A 19,337-nucleotide genomic window follows, 5' to 3' on the forward strand; every position below is an offset into this window, starting at 1 on the left:
TACAAGAGCTTGCAATTGATGGCCGTCGGTAATAGACTAGGGTAGGAATTCGAGCCGAATGGGAGCCGAATAAATTGAGACAAAAGCATTTTAACCGACGTCATCATTTTAACTATTACGTGCGTAAAATTTATCTCAAAGCTGAACGAAAGATTTGCTCTCATTCGAGCTTTCGAGGCATTTTGTTAATTTGTTGTCTAGGTTTACGTCACCGAAAAAATGCGACAGTTTAGAAATTTATTTGTGCCAAAAAAATTTAATCATTAGCAGCGTTGTAAATGTTTTTGTCCCCTATATTATTTTGTACCATTGAAGAAGAAATTTAGAATTTTGTAAATTATTGCATGGGTTCAAGAGTGAATTCTTTTTTTTTTTGGTAATTTGAGAGTCGTCAATTATACGTCATAATTGAATCCATTCTCCCAGTTCTTTCACACATAGAAAAATCCGCAGTCCAGTTCATTTAAAAGTGGCAGCGGTGACAAGCTGAGTTGCGTGGAAATAGGCGGAATTGTTTGGAATAGAAGGAATTGTTCCACCTGAGAAAACAACTGCTGATTCGCACATTCTAACCTGTTGAATGTCTTGATGAACAAGTCAATCATAGCTCCCTTTGCCCTATCCTTGTTGTCCCCGTTCGTTCCATCCTCCCCCTCCCCAATGCCCCCCTCTCCCACTTCGCACTCTCTCTCCCCTTCCCTGTGCTGTTCCTGTCTCTCCTCAGCCTCATTGGCGTGTTTGCACCCCACATTGTAATTGGAAGTGGAGGGAGAGGCAATTGGCTGTATCTCCGGCATTGACATGATCTCAGCCGACCCTATAGAAGAAACATTTACCCAGTTAACATTTTTTTTTTCAATACCCAGGCTGAGATTCCAGACCAAAGTGGATTTCTGATGAGTCATTTCATCTCTGATTCAGACCATCCCATGAAAATGCGACCTGTGATCAGACTAAACTCAGACTTTTGTGCGACGATAGTCCAGACTCAACCCAAAGCATGATCTGGAAAATGATCAAATCTTTGGTCTGACTTTCATGCGAACCCAGTCCCAGAATTTTGCAGTCAAAGTAGCTTCTGAAAAGACTCAATTCAGGCCACTGCTTAGAAACTCAAACGGAGATCCGGGCCTAGTAAATTTTCAATACAGGCCCACCCCCTCAACCCCCCCCCCCCCCCCTGTGTGTGCTCCAAGACAGTCTGATCAGAGGTTGCTTTGTTCTGGAACCCCAACCTGGATATACTGTCTGAGCAGACCACAGCTTGAGGTCCCACGCCAGATTTACCTCTCATGAGATTCAACTTAGTCACACCGTCGGGCAGTTTCACATAAAAACTATAAAGAAGTTCGGATAGGATACTCTAAAGTCCAAACAGTATCCAAATATTTTGAAAATTAATTTTGAAAAACTTTAGAATTTGGAAAATCTGACTTCAATCACAAAGTGTCGCATTGAAAAAGATGAAAATTAAATTTTGAAAATCGGCTACCCACAAATGGTTAGTAACACCGACGGCTTGCAATTCAACGCCATTTTACGAGCCGGATATATATGGGAAACAAACTGAGTGCTCTAGAAGTTGAGTGGGTCAAATATTAATTTTCTGAGGGGGACCAAATCCTAAAAAAACTATTCTCAGCTATTTACCCCCAGCATGATCAGACTTGGTAGGGAGTTAGTACACACCGCGGGGCAGGTTTTTGTGTTGTCGGCTTTGGGCAAATTGTTACAGAAGTACAAATGGTGGACACTAAACTTCCAAAAAGGCTAATATCGTGAGATGAGAGTTTGACTAATTGATTAATTGGTAGCGTTAGATGTCTGGTTCTGCCTTTGTTTTAGTTTGAATAGCTTTATTATAAGTGAGCAATGTATAAAAAGGACATTTGAATGTTCTTTTGAAATTAAAACCAAAAATAGTACTTTAGGGAATCATATTTTCCATAGCAGCGGTTTGTTGAATACGTTGTTCACGCTCTTTAATAGGTTGTGATTGGTGTAGTTACTCAGAAAGAGTAAACCATCACTTCATTGTCTTGCGGTAGCCGAGTTTTAGAAAGCCCATAGTATCTCTGATATCATACATGATTTCAAACTTAGGTACTAGAGGAGAAAAATCTGCACCGTTGTGAAGTCAAGTTGGTCTTCCTTGAGAGAAGAAGTATAGAAGATAGAATATCGAGAGCCAAGATGTAGATATCTGATGGATTCATTTGAGAGTTTGTGATTTTTTTAATAAATTTCAACCTTATTGAACAAATTGAATTTTACTACAGTCCTTAAAATCCAATTAATTTATTGCTGATTCGGTGTACGTATTACAGTGACTTGCGTGATTTAACTTTCTCAGCAGCTGAGTTGATTCGTAATTGGAAGCAAGACAGTACTGGGGACACTGCAAGTAAATTTGAAGCAAACATTTTACTAAACCCACCAATTAATAAACCTTTCATTTGTCAATGTTACTTTATATACAACTCGAAGGCTGAAAAAAAGGAAATACCTATGATCGAGCTGTAAATGCTAAATGAAAATCGATAGAATCAAAACCTGTTGGTTATTGGAATGCACCTCAGTAAAACCTTACGGTTATTATCGCCAAATAGAAGTTATCAAATTCTGAGATGGAGCTGAGTTGTTGAATAACTTGGAGAGGGCGATGAAAACAGTGTGGTAATTTTTTTTTTAATTAACTCTCGTTGCGATTATAACAGTTGCATACGTTTATCACACTGTTGCCGTTATTAGACTACAAATTTATAACACTCTTTTATTGCAACTGTTTATATAATGACGGTGACGATAACATAAGGCGAGAAATTTTTAGTCTAATGACGAAGCATATTTTTGTAGTGTTAATTGGAAGTTAAAACACTCACGTGCACATTTTAAGATGCCGAATGTCTGCAGTGCCAGAAGTCAAAATGCCAGAAGTTGCTACTTAGCCAGAAGTTGAATTTGCTGACTTTCGTCATTTTAAAACGTGCGCGGTTCGTGTTTTAAGCATGGTTAAGTGACTCTGCAGAAGTCACTTCGAAATTCTGACTTAATATCTCAAACCGCTTCGCGGTTCTCGGTAAACGCCAGAAGTTCTCAGTGACTTCAAGCAGAGTCACTTAACCCTTACTTAACGTGTTATTTCACCGAGAGCTGATTAAAGCCAAATTCTGATCATAGGATCATAGGCCAATTCAGTTTGAATTAATCTGATTCTGCAAATTTATTGTTTGAATCTGTCTAGTAATACGCTTTTTGGGTCTTTCCCCTGATAGCCCCACATGAAATTATAGCCCCCTTTATTATGGTATATTTTCCATGATTGGGGTGGGGCCGGGTGGGGTGGGAGCTACAATGGGAAAGACAGACCCCGCAATTTTAACTCCGGCTTGAGTAACTCACCCCGGGCGGCGAGTGTCCCTTTGAAAGGGTGGTGCTTTTGGGGGTGACTGTAGTCTGAGGATAGTGCAGGGGGTGGCATCTCCATGTGAGTGGTCACAGCAGCACTGTACAGTTGGTCATTGTTCAGACTAACCCTGTTGCTCTGGCAGTCCACAATGTGTTCACTCCCAACCTTCAGAAATCAAATCCTGCTAGTTTTACAAAAAAAAAAATGCACTACCCTAGTCAGCATACCATATACTTATTATGAATATTTGTCAATTAATTCATAAATAATTGGTTATTAATGCATTAATTTTACAGATATTTTTAAACTATTTGTAAATTATTTCTAAATTTTTCTCATAAATTAATATTCTTTATAAAACTTTGTAACGATTTGCAAATAATGGCAAACGAAAAATATTAATCTATAAATATTTGCAAATCGATAATTTTTTTGCAAAAATTTGCAAAAGAATTGAGTTTTCAAAGTAAATGAAAATTGAATCTGAAAAATTTCCGAGCCAACAAAAATTCGGCTAACAACTCGCAAAAGATAGGAATCATCCGGAGAGACTTTTTTGCATCCCTAGTTTTAGTATTTTTTGCAATTTTTGGCAAATAATGAACTGGAACTAATTCACTGCTATTAGCGGTTAACTCGGTTGAACGAAAACCAGAAGCTAAGATTAAATTTTGAAATAACAATAAACACAATTGCATATAATAGCTCATAATATAATAGCACATGTAACTTACGCTTATGCTTTGACATGTATTGACGCTCCTATACTTTTTAAGTTTTTTTGCAAATCAAGGTCTAAACCTGAGTAACACAAAAAATCCACACAACCACCCAACCACACACACACACACAGAGAGACAGAGAGCGCAAGCGAGAGAGAGAGAGAGAGAGAGAGAGAGAGAGAGGAAGAGAGAGAGAGAGAGAGAGAGAGAGAGGAGAGGGAGAGGGAGAGGGAGAGGGAGAGGGAGAGGGAGAGGGAGAGGGAGAGGGGGAGAGAGAGAGAGAGAGAGAGAGAGAGCGAGAGAGAGAGAGAGAGAGAGAGAGAGAGAGAGAGAGAGAGAGGTTAACACACACACACGCACACACACATAACACACACAGAAACACACGCACGCACACACACATCACACACACACACACACACAAACATACGCACATACACACACACAAACATACGCTCAAACAAAAACACACCCACACACACAAACATATGCACATACACACACACATACACACACAGACATACACAATCACACACGCATAAACATACACACACACAGACATACACAATCACACACACACACACACACACACACACACACACACACACACACACACCACACGCACAATTATACATATTTTAAAAAATACAAGTTTGTTACAGGTTAGAAACACTAAAAAGAAGCTCGGTAATCTGCGTTTGCACATAATGTTCCTACCCCGCTCAACCAAATTTTTAGATTAATTGTCCACCAAATGAGGAAGAGATCGAAAACTTTCACTTTCTTCTCGAAAACATTTTCTTTTTTCATTTAACAAATGCTTAAGCTCTAGCAACTAAACAAATGAAATATTAACTCATTAGAGGGCCAATAAAAATGCCATTAGGGAACCTAAGAAACAAGACAAGCAACAAAATCAAATAAAACATTAAGCCTTAGAGGGCCAAGAACAAAATGAATGTCTATACAATTTTTTGAAAAAAAACAATGAAAATGTCAAAATATCATCAGATAAAAAGTAAATTGAACCAAATGACCTGCATTTCACCAGAAACGATATTAGAACTGTCTTTATTGAGAATAATTAACAAGTAGACAAAAAAATCTTTTTAATTTGAAATTTCTCTTGGCAAGCTGTGTAATGATACCACTCACAAACCTGTACGATGAATATATCGATCGGCAAAAATTGACTTATTAAAAAACCCAGTTGAGTATATAGTCCCCCCACTAAAGTGGGTGGGAACAATCAAGTTGCCAGTAGCTAATTGAATAATATTTTTGGCGGCCTTTAATAAGCTGGTAGTCATCTTCTGAACATTTGGCGATGATAAATGACAACCAATAAGCATCAGCGCGCAGGTAAGAAAAATAGTGATTGAGGCCGGAATTAACTTATGCTGAGTGGTTTATTTGCAAAAAAAAACTACTGACGACGCCCCCCCCCCCCCCCCCACTTTATCTTGTAAGAACCTGATATGCAAAGTAAAGGGCATCTAGTTTTAACTTAGAGTGTTCGGAAAGTTTTGTATATTTGACCATCTTACCTCCGCTAGTCTCATTAATTTCTCGTCCGCCTCCATCAAGCCCTCCTCAGTAATAGCCCGCTCCATTCTATCGGTACTGTGTCTATTCACAGCAGACAGAATTGGTTCACGCTCCTCTGGTCGTGCATCCACATCCTCACTAGCCAGGGTCTGGTTCATGTTCAGGGGTGGCATCTGGGACAGATTGAGATTTCCAGTGTCCGTCTGTCCAGAGTTGCGCTTCACAAATTTGACTTCAACCTGAAAAAAAATTAGAAACAACGCAAGTTAAGAAAATTGATTCAATTAGGTTGTTTAATTGCAATAGAAGATAATTTAAATACAATTATTTTAACCGAGAACTGATCAATCGATTAGTTTTGTTTGAATTTGTTTGGAATCCAAAAAAAATTACTGTAGCCAGATTTTGTTACTCCATCTTTCTGGTGTTTGTGAGTGTACAACTAGATCTTACTTGAGAAGCAAGAGATCATCTCAACAAACAAACAAACAAACAAACAAACAATTGTTGGGTTGTAAGGTAAAAAGTCTACCATAGATTCTGTTCCGGAGTTATTTGAGGCAACTTCAGTCTTGAGCAAAACGGGATTATTATTGTCGTTTTCTTGAATCTCGCAAACTTTTTAAATCTCATATCAAATTTTCTTCAAAACAGTTAGTCTCTTGAAGGAATTTGATGCAATAGATCTGCTCAATTCTTTTATTGCAAACCGAAGTCCCCAATTACAACTAAATTGTGGGATCTTTTCCATTTTGTCCCTCTCCCCCCCCCACCCCCCCCCCCCCCCCCCCCCAGATTAGTGGGTGCATATCATTCCGAAGCATAGCATACCGACGCACGTGCCATATTTGACATAGTGGTTTACTATATAATGACAAGTGCTATGTTACTGGGGGTGCATAACGTCCTTGGGGGGGGGGGGGGCAGAAACGGAAAAGATCCAAGTTGCGTTTTTCCCTGAAATTGAAAAAGGTTAATCACAGTGTCCTTCAGACAACAATTGTAAGTCTTCTAATTTCTATTCTGCGTGTAAATGATTTCCCCAAGAACGTAAAGATAATAGACCAATGTGTCTTAGAACTGAAGTGAACTTAGAAACATGAAGTGTTTAAAGAGGAACGAGTTTACACTAAATACCAGAGGAAATGAACTAACTCAGTTCTCTCAATACGATGGCAAAAAGCTGTATAAAAGTTTAGGATCTTTTTCCGTTTGTGCCCCCAGATTAATGGGTGCATATTATTAGCACCCCCCCCCCCAGACGCACGTAGAATAATTTTACATAAGGATTTACCTTATAATGGCACCTGCTCTGTATCTGTAACTTGGGGGAGCATAACGTACTGGGGGCACAAACAGAAAAGATCCAATGTATGTCTTGTATTTAAAAAAAGAAATGAAAAACCCTGATGACTTGTAGATGTTCAGTGAGTCAATTATATTTGAAAGTAAATGTCCTCAGTTGATGCTCCCAGTTGATGCTTCAATGCTGATATTGATATAATTAAGATATTATTCGGCAAAAAAATTTATTTAGACAATTTGCATAGATATTTTATACTTCAACAGAATTTAATGTTTTTTTTTCACAAATGTGAAAATAAACAAATCAAGAAAAGCTGAAGAAAACGTAAAAAGAATTGAAGAAAACAAAAACGGCTCTTAATTGTTAATTCTGTAGTAAAAACTCATGATATTTGTTTAAAAACTGGCTATGGCAACATCAAAAATATATTTTTTATGACACTGTGACACTGACTACAACTAAGAAACGTTGCTTAAACGTTTAGTCAAAATCTGAACACTGTGGCAGTTTTTGATTACAATAAATATGTAACTTTTCACCGCGCAGAGTTCTAGAAAGCAGATGTGGTTCCTCCCAATTATCCCAATTATTAGGCCCTAGGAAAAAATAAAAGGAAGAAAACTTGAACAAAAATTATATTTTCATAGATATATGGACTATTTTTGTCTAACAACAAAAATTTGTAAAAATAGATTCTAAATATTACCGGAGCCATTACAGGTTTATAGCTCAATAATTTCACTTGGAACGAAAGAAAAAAATTAAAGTTACCTGAGAGCAGACTTATGAAGAACCAAAAATGACCAAAATAATGGAAATGTTATAGAAAATCTGGTCTTCAAAAATTTAGTTCAATTTCATTTAGAATTGAAGGAAGTTTCTATCCCACTTTTGCTTTCATGCCTTGCAAAATTGCATTCTCTGCAGTTTACTCAGCAGCCTTCCCATGATACAAATACAATTTTCCGTTTGATTAAACCGCTAATTTAGAAATTTGTTAATTCAATAAGACGGACAGTCTATAAAGAGCAGTCTATTTTCCTAAGGAACCTTTTTTGTTGCTACCTCGTATACATGATTTTTTCCACTAAGTATAATTGAGAAAAATTACTTAAAACTATAAAATTTTGTGTCGTCGTCAAACAAGAAAATCTAACGTTGAGCAATTAAAAAAACATAATTCAAAAAACATTGTTCTGAGCGCTATTAGACAGGGGGCCATGAAAACAGAAGCAATTTTTTTAAAAATAAATTAATGAAATTTTTGCGTTTCCCTCAGTTTTAGAGACTACCGGTAATTAAAATGCTACTCAAGTAAAACGGATGGGCTCGATTGCAACTTGTTGATTAACAAATTAAATATTTTGCTGAAATTGGGTTTGGTTTTAAGCTACAAATTACAAATTGATGGTCGCATCAAAAATTTCTTGTAATCATTAATAAGTGAAATAGTTTCTGCTGTTTTCATTTAGTTTTTCCTTATTTTTTTGGTTCTAAAATTTTATCAAATTATTTGAAAAATTATATATTTGAAATATTCCTAAAACGTAATATAAATTAAAAATTTCAAACCTGAATTTTTAGAAGAGTGATCAGATTTCTCATAATTCCAAATTTTTGACAGAAGGCAAGAAAAAGTTGAGAAAAATTTTCGCTGAGTGAACATTTTTGTTTCCCGAGAGGCCCTTAAAAGCAAGTTTTTTTTAAGTTGAACTGATATTTCATAAAAGTTTCTCTAGGCTAATTCATACAATAATTTACACTTTTTTGGTAGGTATTCTGCAGCTATTTGGTGACTATGTACACTCTGCTCACAGTTTTCAACAATTTTGCCACTTTTGATGCTTTTTTATCGATTAACAACCAATATTCTTATTAAAAAAAAAAGAAAAAAATAAGTATCAGGCATATGGTTTGTTGTTGCATATTGCACAGATTCTTTATCATCAATCATGACAACATTAACATAAAAACTATTCAAAAAATTGACCGGAAGATGACAATAATTTATTTTTTTTCAATTTATTCTAACTGCTCTTAGTAATTTTCTATATCCCGTACTTAACGCCAAGTCAATATCAGTACTGGGCAAGTCTAATTTCAAGTCTTGATATCAGTACTGATTCAGAGCTATGATCATAACACATTTAAGACTTGTCAGACTAGGCAAGTCTAAATACAAGTGCGAAAATAAAGTTCCGTACGGGGTTCGAACCCACGCTCTCAATCTCCTTAGGCCTTTGTCCTTCTTACTGCGTCACAATGACTGTTGAAAGTTTGTCTTTTGCGCTGTTCTAATACGCTTGAAAGAAGCAAATTTCAAGCGAGAAAGCGAGCAAATTAAATTACATGGGAGACTTGCATTTACAATTGCCCAGTACTGATTAACACTTGGAGTTCGGTACGGTATGTCATTTGATTGCTATCATTGTACAATTTTCATTTTATGTAATTTAACCACACCACACCAAATGATGAAGTTGCTGTGCCGACGTTTATCAACTGCAGGGGTGTTATTTATTGACACATTTGTTGAGAAATAATTCTTTCTGTCACTTTCAATTTTTCAACGTTCTTTTGAATGGTGATGTCATTTCCCATTTTTTTTACTGTATAGATCAAATTATGTGCTAAATCATACAGAGTTCTAGATTTGCGTTAACCATGATGGAAGAAAAGCTCTATAAATGTGATTTCAAAGCGATTAAAATACAGTTATTTTTAGTTGTTTTTTTCTTCAAGTTCTGCATGAATTTAATTAGTTGCACGTGTAGATTGTGTTTTAGAGTTGCTTTTCTTCAATCTTTCAAAAATAATTTCGTTGTTTATTGATATTTATTTCATCAGATCAGATACTTTGACTGAGAATTGTTTCGCAAAGATATATTTAAGTTTTCAAGTCTAATTGTAATTCTCGTTCGTTCCATTATATATCAAAACTACACATGCTCAATACTAACAATTCTAAAACAAAAAAAGTACATTTCTTTTTAGAACGTCCAATACGTTTTAAAGTTCACATAAATTTTAGTATGTAGTAATGGGCTTTTAATGTAATTATACGGCATTAGCCTTTTTGCCATTTTTAGCCTTTTCTTTTCAGAACAATTGTTTTGATGGGTGCGTAATGTTAGCTACGCCTCGAGTTATTTTGAGGAATTTTTGGGTGAGAAGACGAGAGAGTGCTGTCACGTGGCAAGGTATTCGGGATGCGGTGGGGGGGGGGTAATGGTAAATGGGCGAATTAAGTGAAAAGTTGAGGGTGTTTTTGTGGAGCCTTTTGGTATACTTGTGACGTAATCAAAAATAGAAGCATACTTAATTGAGTCTTGCATTCAAAATTCTCGCTTTTAGCTACAAAGAGAAAAATTTTAATGAGAATTGACGTCCACAAAGAGAAAAAGAGGGGTGGGGGGAGGGGGTATAATTTTTGCTGCCTAAAAGTGCAATATGCGATCAAAAATGTTGGCCTTGAATTAAATTAACCCCGATCGTGTAATCGATTGCTCATTTGACCGAAATAAAAACGTCTGTGGTTCAATAAACATGCATATTATGCCATGTTAAGAGAAAATGCCAATGAACGAAGTGCGAAACAGCGAGTTCTTAAAAACGTGAACAGCTCTTCATAAGGTAAAACCTTGGGCATAACGCTCAAAGTTAGAAAAAAATGTCCTGCCAAGAGTTATTTTTTAGTGCTGTTCATGATGAGATCAGTGGTTCTATGAGCTGTTCAGTTTAAAAGATGTTTCGCCCAAAGATTTTACAGAATTAGAAAAATACATGGTCATGAAAAAACAAGATTTGAAAACAAACCTGATCAAAGTTTTTTCAGACATTCAAAATTTTTACTGATTTTTTACTTGACTTGGTAAAAAGTGACATGATAAAAGTATGGTCAAAGTAAAAATTCATAATTGAAGTATCATGATTCAGTGCTGATTTGCTATGTTACTATTGTCAGCGTCCCTGGTCAAAGATCTGTCAAAAAACTTGTAAGAACTGCGGTGAACAACGGTGAAAAAAGTTTCGCCGCAAAGCGCGTACCTCTTATAGTGTTGAATGCGGTGAAATTTGTAAGAGTTCCAGTTGTACGCGGTGAAAAATTATTTCACCGCTAAAAACCACAAGTCTTACATCCATTCACAGCAATCACTGCAATTCTTTCATTTTAGCAACTTTCAAGCTAACTAAGGGTTCACTATAGCCTACTAAGGTTCACTAAAGCAATCCCAGGACTACTGTAGAACTAAGTTCATGCGTGGTTTTATTTAGTTAGTTGATTTTTTTGTTAGTCACAAATTTATCTTTCACAAGAACTTTTGTGGGTAATAAAAATAGGTCCTATTTTTAACAGGTCTCAAACACAAATATGCGTCCTAACATTAGGGCTAATGAAACAAACACTTAGGACTCAGATACTTGTTCTAACAAATATAAGACCAATTTAGCACACAAATGACCAACAATACCAAAATTGGTGTTTTGCAAGGTAAATAACACCTGATAAGAGGCACACAAAATTGTGGCGGTGATTTGGAGCCAGGCATATGAGACCAAGATTATTCGAGTTGGAAAACCTCGAGGTCATTCACAATAAACTTTAGCTTGTTGAAACTGTAAACAAATTTATTGCCCTTAATTTTTTTCAGTGAAAAACTGACTTTAGTTAATTGTCATTATTGGCCTTGCTCCACATTACATTTTATTCGTCAGGCTTTAAAAATTTTTAGTTCACTCGCGTTATGAACAACAAAATTGTAAAAGTGCGACAAGGAGAGGCTCGGCTCGGAAGATCCAACAAGGAAAAAAAGTCCCTCGCTGCGAAGCAAAGAGAGCAACAACAGCCGCAAAGCGAGTAACAACAGCAGCAAAGCGAGCAACAACAGCAGCAACGCGAGCAACAACAGTGTCAAAACGACAACGACAGCATCCGCCAACTTACGATAGCGAATTCTCAAAAGATGGAAGAGCTGAGCAACAAGCGCTAATGGAAATAAAGAGAGTACAAGGTGAGCGTCCCTATGCTAAGTAAAAGCTAACTCTGATTTATTTTGTATAATTGTCATAAGTGTCCGGTTCAATAATTTATGTTATCAAAATTGAACAGCTCACGTCTCATTTTTTTATTAACACGAGTAACAATAAAACAGTGCATTGTTCCACCGCTCATGCTGGCCCTTAAAAAATTCATCCTTTATTTGGGCCTATTTTGTTTCGTATAACAATTCCAGTGGGCTTGCTCGAACTAATCGGTCTCATAAAACATGTATATATTAGTTCTAAAATGTCGGGCTAGACTTCTCAAATCTGTTGTTGTAACGAAATTAAGATCATCTGGGCCATTAATAAGAGGAGCAGCGCCAATCAGTTTTAGTAAGTGGCGGTTCGGACCTTCCTTTTGTAAAAAAACAAATCTTTGCTTCAATTTTTCCGCCTTGATTAGGGTTTCCGGTCAAAATTGTGCTAAGTGCAGCGCACACGAAATTCAAAACGGGATCAATAGTGTCCACGGTTTTGGGGATAAAGTATATAGGATCTAATCAAGGGGCGTCCTGGAAGCAACTGTTTTCCAGTGACAGCCTTTCATTAATAACTAGGCTTAATACATTACAAACACTTCCGAGTGTCAGGCAAGAAGCATGAACCGAAGGGTAGGTAAAATTCTGATGAATGATTTTATCACTGCAAAAATCACAGTTGCGTACTACTTCCCGAACGATGGGCTTGGCTCCTTGGACATCGTAAGATTTTTCAAAAAACCGTTGGAGCTGAACTAGTTTAGTATGCTCGTAGTCCCGATGTAATTTTTGGAGGATAATTTTTGCATTCCTGGAATGCAAAATTTGAGTCGTTTTTTGTTTACAAGAATTAGTTCTGGTTTGTTAAGCTGACCGCATAATCGTTTAAAATGATGCCTTTTCTGTCGATTAAGATTGAAATCTTGTGGAACTGTTCCACGACAATGAAATTTGAGAATCGATTTATATAATGTGAAATCCATTGGCGTTTTGAGTTAGTAGGTGAATATAAGCTAGCAGGAATCAAGGTATAATGAATAAGTGATTTGCTACTTTACCAATGTTTCATAAGTTCATTGAGCAAACAAGAAATGCTGTGCACACTAATTCCTTAACTGAGTTATCAGAGCTGGAAAAATCGATCTAGCACTCTCTGGTACAACTTCACGGTTCCAAATTGCTCCAAAACTAAGTGTCCATAATTTTATCACCCACGCAAGTCCTGACAACCCTATTTCCTCAAACCCGATTGTCCTGAAAATTTTATTGGTCATTCCTGTGACAATTTCAAACGCATTGACGGGCTTTTTGCGGTACACAAAACCGTTCTTTTCGCCTTTAAAGTAAACAAAGAAAAAGATGAATGACGAATTTCTTATTCTTCTTTGAAGGAAACGAAACTTTTTCCACAGTCAAAGATCTCGTTTAATGTGAGTTTTACCAAGATCTCGTTCAGAGTTGAAGAGTTGAGATAAACTACTTTTCAATCCCAAAGTGTTACTGCTGAAACTATTTTACTAGAGAATTACGGGAAAAAAAGAGATAGTTTTTTACGACCCTAAGGAAATGATTAAAACTTCAATTAAAACTAAACGTTACTCCGAATGTTGTAGGTTATATATAATTTTTAGTTTCGAATAACAGGATAATCTTTGGTAGTGTTCATTAATTCTCTACTTCATAATTATTTATTCTGGGATAATCCTTAGCTTCAATTCTTTGATTTAAAGAACTGATATAAACTTGTTTGTCTTAATAGCTCAATTTCAGTGAAGTATTACTTTCATTACCTGGAAAGGAAATCAATTATTTCGCGTATCAAAAATACAGCTTTGAGAGAGCACCGAGGACAACAGTCTATGCTCAATTTTCAGGCGAACTCAATTTTCTTCAAAGAACCTTTCAAATTTGTTAGAGTTTTGGGCGGTAGCCATTCCCCAGCTAGAAGCCTTCTATCGATAAAAAATACAAAACTCTACAGTGGCGCTCCTGGGAAGACTTTCTGACAAATTAAAATAGATTAATTTTACAAGTTTGCGCCTCAACCATAAGTATGTACAACATACTTCCTCAAATTGACATCAAAATGCACCCAAAGAAGCGATGAACACGTTTTCAAATCGCCGAGTTTTATACCGTCGTCTGAAGCTATTACAGCAAACTTTTCAGCAACTAACGAAAGACTGCGGTATTGTCACACGGATATAAATCAATTAACTCAAACCTGATGTCGGGTTGATAGATTGAGAGAACTACTGAGACTCCAGAGAGATCGTGAAGTAAGACAAGAATTGGATTTGCAAAATTTAGAAGAGCGCTCTAGTTTAAGTGGTTAAGCAATTACATAGCGAAAAACGGCCTTGCAAGCGATATACAACAAACTGCCGATGCAGCCATTCAAACTGCGGACGCATCGAATGGTCAAGGACTGTATGGGCGAAGTGCACGCCAATCCGATCGTTTCCCTAATGCGATATCCAAAACTTGGTTGGATTGGAAAAAAAAAATTTGTATGCAGTGTTGAGTCGAATCGTTGAGATGAAAAACAGGCAATGGATTGTGTTCCAACCTGCCTTACAGGCTGGGCCCTTGACGAAAAAACTGCAATTCCCAAACCTTTTCGAGAAGAGGAAGATGGGCACCCGGCGCCAACTCTGGAACGAATGTTTGAAAACTTGGACCCTCGAATGATGCCATTTCGAAACCAACGAACTGCTCGAGCCGAGCTTCGGCTGCTATAAATATGGCACTGGGCCTTGATGCTGTATCGCGTAATTCTCGTATGCGACATCGTCCCTAACATCAGTTGTTGAAAACCCCGTTGAGACTCAGGGAGATACTCAGAGTAAAAAGATGGTGTTACAACAACATTACGTAGAAACAAAATATTTCTCAGACAAAAGATGAGAAACAGTCTGATGCGCCGAATTTTGATGAAAGTTCTGAACCATCCGTGGCTGATAGCATAGTGAACTACTCGATAACAGAAATTTTGATTGATACAGGGGCATCATAACATATAATGCAAGCAGAAAAACTTTCCAGCCTTGATGAATTTGCGAGAATTTTACAATTTAGGAAGCTTAGAGTCAGCCGATTGAAACACAATAAATGTTCTTGGTCGCGAAATAATGGAAATAAAGTTTTGCTCTACATAGGACGAAATACACGTTCTCGTTTTCCAAATACACGTTCTCGAAAGAACTTGAAGCCTAAGATGATAAATGCCCTCAAGGATATGAAACGACCAGGAAGTTGATCAAATTTTGAAATTAACTGCACCGAGCGTTTCTGGTGTTGCTCTCGCTCGGCTGAGAAAACTAGTGCAAGAAAATCGGGATGTAATTGCGTTCAAAAGCAATGAACTTGGATGCATCGACATTGTTCAGCATCAAATAGGCAGTGGTGATACTCCGCCCATTAAAAAAATAATCACTGTATTTGCCTGGCCAAGAAACCTATTTTCCAAGAAGAACTCGAAGCGTGTCAATCAGCCTTCATCTAGTCCCTAAAGTGCCCCTTATTGTTCGTCGGGTGAAAAAAAACGGTAGTTGGAGATTTAGCGAGGACTACCGCTACCTTAAAGATGTTAAGGTGAAGGAGGCCTTTCCTACACCAAAAATAGATCAAAGTTTTCATGCTTTGAGGTGAGGGAAATTTTTCGCTTCTCTCGATCCAGAGGATCAACCAAAAACAGTTTTTTGTCACACCTGATGGTGGGCTGTATGTATATGTTAAAATGCCATTTTGTCTTTTGAATGCCCCAGGAACGTTTCAAAGGCTTATGGACTATCTTTTCAAAGATCACCTCTGCAAGCGGGTTCTAATTTCTCTTGATGATGTTTTGGCGTACCATTTGACTGAGGACAAACACTTCAAACACATTGAAGTTATATTCAAACTGTTGCGTTCACGAAACTTGAAACTGAAGCACAAGATAAGCAGACCTCTTCAGCAGCAAGTTGTATACCTCCGTCATGTTATCGATAAAAATGGGGCTCGACGAAACCCTCAAAAGGTTGTCAGAGAACGGCCAGAACCAAACACCGTTAAAGAAGTGCGGTTTCTCGTTGGTTTTCGTAATTACTATCGGCGCTTCATTAAAGACTATGCACACGTGGCTCGTCCTTTACATGAATTAAGAAACAAAATCTCGATTAGAGTGGACTCCCTCCTTTCAAATGGCATTCAATTGACTACGTCTCGATATGACTGCCCTTTTATCATTGACACAGAGGCAAGCAATGTCAATCTGGGAGCATTACTTTCAAATTTCATTGATGGCGTAGAATATCCTATAGTATTTTTAAGTAGGAGTCTGAGTAATACTGAAAATATGTATTGTACAACAAAGGAGGAAGCACTGGCAGTGGGTCAGGCTTTGAAGTGGGTAAACCATTATATATGGGTACTTAGTTTTGTCATACGTACAGATCAAGGCAGCTTAAAACGTTTATGCAGGCAAAATGCAGACGGCATGACATTCAGAGTGGTCCAAAATTTGCAAGAGTTCAATAACGAAGTTGTTCATCGCACGTGAAAAAAACAAGCCAATAATGGAAGAAGAGCCTGAATGGGAGCGTGCCGAAATAAACACAAGTAACATGGCAGTGTCCCAAACCTCAAGAAATTGAGGTAGCGCTAAAAAAAGTTTCGTAAACATTGTTTTGGTTGACGCTATTACAGAAGCAATTTGATGACAAAAGTGAAGAAGAAGTCGTTATAACATTGAATCGCACGGACTCATATATAGAACGGTTGCAGCAAAAAGACCAGGAAATTATTCGTATTTTGTACTCGGCACCGACAAAATCAGAAAGTAACAGCTCGTCTCTGGTCCCTACCTTAATTCCGAAATAACTGGCAGTCCAGCATGGAACTGAAGTATTAGATTCCTGCTCGCGGTGGTCAGATTTTTTTCTTATGAATGGAGTTTTTTACAAGAAGTTATTTCAACCGGAGAAAAACGAAGCCCATTTTCAGTTCATTGTACCTGTTTCTTATTGTACCTACCAATGCGAATCAAGCAGAGGTTCTGGTGGCCCTTCATGAGGCGGGGCGGTGAGAAGAAACTTTCCTGATGTCTTCCATGTGCAACTCGGACCACGGCAGGCAGGCAAAGTACTGCGGAATTGAGTCCCTTTAAACTGGTATTTGCTTTCACACGGTTGCTGCTGACATACCAGGACCAGTTACACTAGCTGCAAGGTCGAGAGCAAAGTAAATTCCTGTTATGATGAACTTTTTCACAAAAAAGCAATCAGTGTTCCACTTGTTGTAACCGAAGCAAAAGATGTGGCAAAGGAAATTGTGGAATGCTGGGTTCTTCATTTTGGCGTGCCCGATGTAATTCACACGGACCAAGGAAAAAACTTTGGATGTGACTTGATTTAAGAACTCTGTAAGTTACTTAGGATGGACAAAACAATAACTTCTCCGTATCACCCTCTGGGAAATGGTCAGGGAGCAACATGACCGTGTAATTTCCGATGTTCTCTCAGATTTTTGCGCTGAAACCCTCGGGATTGGGACGCAATGCTGCCTTGTTTCAAATTTGTCTATAATACGACTATTCACAGGACAATGTTAACCACTCCGCTTAGTCTCGTCTGTGGACAAGAGTGTCAATATCCTGTTGATCTCTTCTGCCCGAAGCCCCATGATCAAGAAAGGACCCAGAACGAGTTTGTCAACTGGATCGATAGGCAATTTAGGGAGGCAAATTCTCATGCTCGGGAACTTTTGGGAGTCAATCAAAACCGACAGAAAGATCAATTTCACGAGAAAGTTTTTGGGAAAATCATACGAAGTCGAAGACAAAGTTTTTCTCAAAAGGATTTTCTCAAAAGATAAAGCTAAAAAAAAATCTTTCTTTCGTGGGAAGATCCGTACATTGTCCTTGAGAGAACTTCGGAATTGAATTACAAAGTTAGTAAACACCAGAGGCATGATAAGTGGCATATTCTCCATTGCAATCTCCTCAAACCTTTCGTGGAAGAAGAACCAGAAACGAGGGAGCTGAGAGCGACACCTTTTCGTTCGACGATTTTTTGCGATGACCCACTGGAAATTGACAAGTGGGAGCAATTGGATCCGAGCCCAATTCCCCGGCCGACAGTATTGGCGCCAATAAATTGAATGCAAGTTCCGCAGCCTGCCGTGGAACAAGAAGAGGAAGTAATCAACAACACTGTACTCAAACAGCCACCTGACCAATTGAGCGATCATGATGCCCCGGATACCATTAGTCGTGAAAATGAGGTGGAACACCAAGAACAACTGGTTCGTAGGCAGTTGGGTTCACCCTACGGCAGGAAAAAAAGATCTCCAGGCGCAGAGATTGCACAAGCAAAGGACCGATTAACCAGAATTCAGTAGAAGAACCGGTTGAGCAAAGGCGCTCGACGAGGATCCGAGTATCGGTCATAAGACTGGAGATCGACGAATCAACTCTTTTTCTTCCTTTACATAAACTTGCTACCCGGATCACTTATCTCTGCTTTTTACGAACCTTAGTTTCTATTGAGTATTGAGTTAAACTCATTGGTTCTCTTTAAACGTTAGGTTTTTGGTGGGTTTTGAATAACTTAAACTATATTTTTTTTCTTTTAGAGCCAACGCGGCCAAGACAGCAACAACGGACAGATTCCTGACTCTGAGGCTACTCTTCCTTTTTCTCAAGCTTAGATGAGCTATATGTTTAACTACTAACCATACAGCTGGCGCAGTCTTCACAACGGAAATCCCTGTCAACATTGCGTGCGCACTGGGTTTCGGTGCCATTACCAGTCCTATCTGCCCTCAACTTAACATCTCTGGATATTGTTCTCCAGGAACTCCGATACGAATTCGCGATGCAATGGAAGAAGCACCATGAACAGTTTTGCAAAAACACTTTTACCACTGAATTTTTGATGAGAACGACATAACTTGCACTGAAGGGATTAAAATATGAAATGCTAGAAAATGATTCTGTCCTCAACGAAATGCGGGAAAGGGCTGTAAGATGCTTGAACAGAAGAGAAGCAGGCTTGTCGAGGTCGAAGCGATACGTCAAACCACTCCTAGGTGGAATAATTGCTGCTATCTGAAAGCTGGTTTTGTCATTACTTCTCTTTCTTCGGATTGTGCGGCGGTGCAGACCTGGATAGACTTAGAAAAGAGGCAGAATTTATAGACGGAGCAATGTGAACAATCACGTATGAATCAGTGGAATGAGTCCACCTGCTAGGTCACTCAATAAACAAATAACAAGGGCAAATGATGATCATCAGCAACAATTCTATTGACAACTTCCATGCTACAACAACAGAGAGAGCTCAGCAGTGTTA

The 19,337-nt window shown here is 38.0% G+C and overlaps 1 protein-coding gene across 1 annotated transcript in view; it reads right to left on the bottom strand.

Annotated features, from left to right (window-relative positions):
* Window positions 1-19,337, bottom strand: part of LOC142355315 (uncharacterized) — a 45,562-nt gene that overhangs the window by 1,685 nt on the left and 24,540 nt on the right. Inside the window, exons 4-6 of the mRNA XM_075407523.1 lie at window positions 5,679-5,918; window positions 3,403-3,574; window positions 574-817 (exon numbers count right to left, since the gene is read on the bottom strand). Of these exons, the coding sequence (XP_075263638.1) occupies window positions 574-817; window positions 3,403-3,574; window positions 5,679-5,918 (656 nt within the window). The remainder of the gene's footprint in view (window positions 1-573; window positions 818-3,402; window positions 3,575-5,678; window positions 5,919-19,337) is intronic.

This window comes from Convolutriloba macropyga, chromosome 2 (genome assembly GCF_964194025.1).
Source record: "Convolutriloba macropyga chromosome 2, txConMacr16.3, whole genome shotgun sequence".
NCBI lineage: Eukaryota > Metazoa > Xenacoelomorpha > Acoela > Convolutidae > Convolutriloba > Convolutriloba macropyga.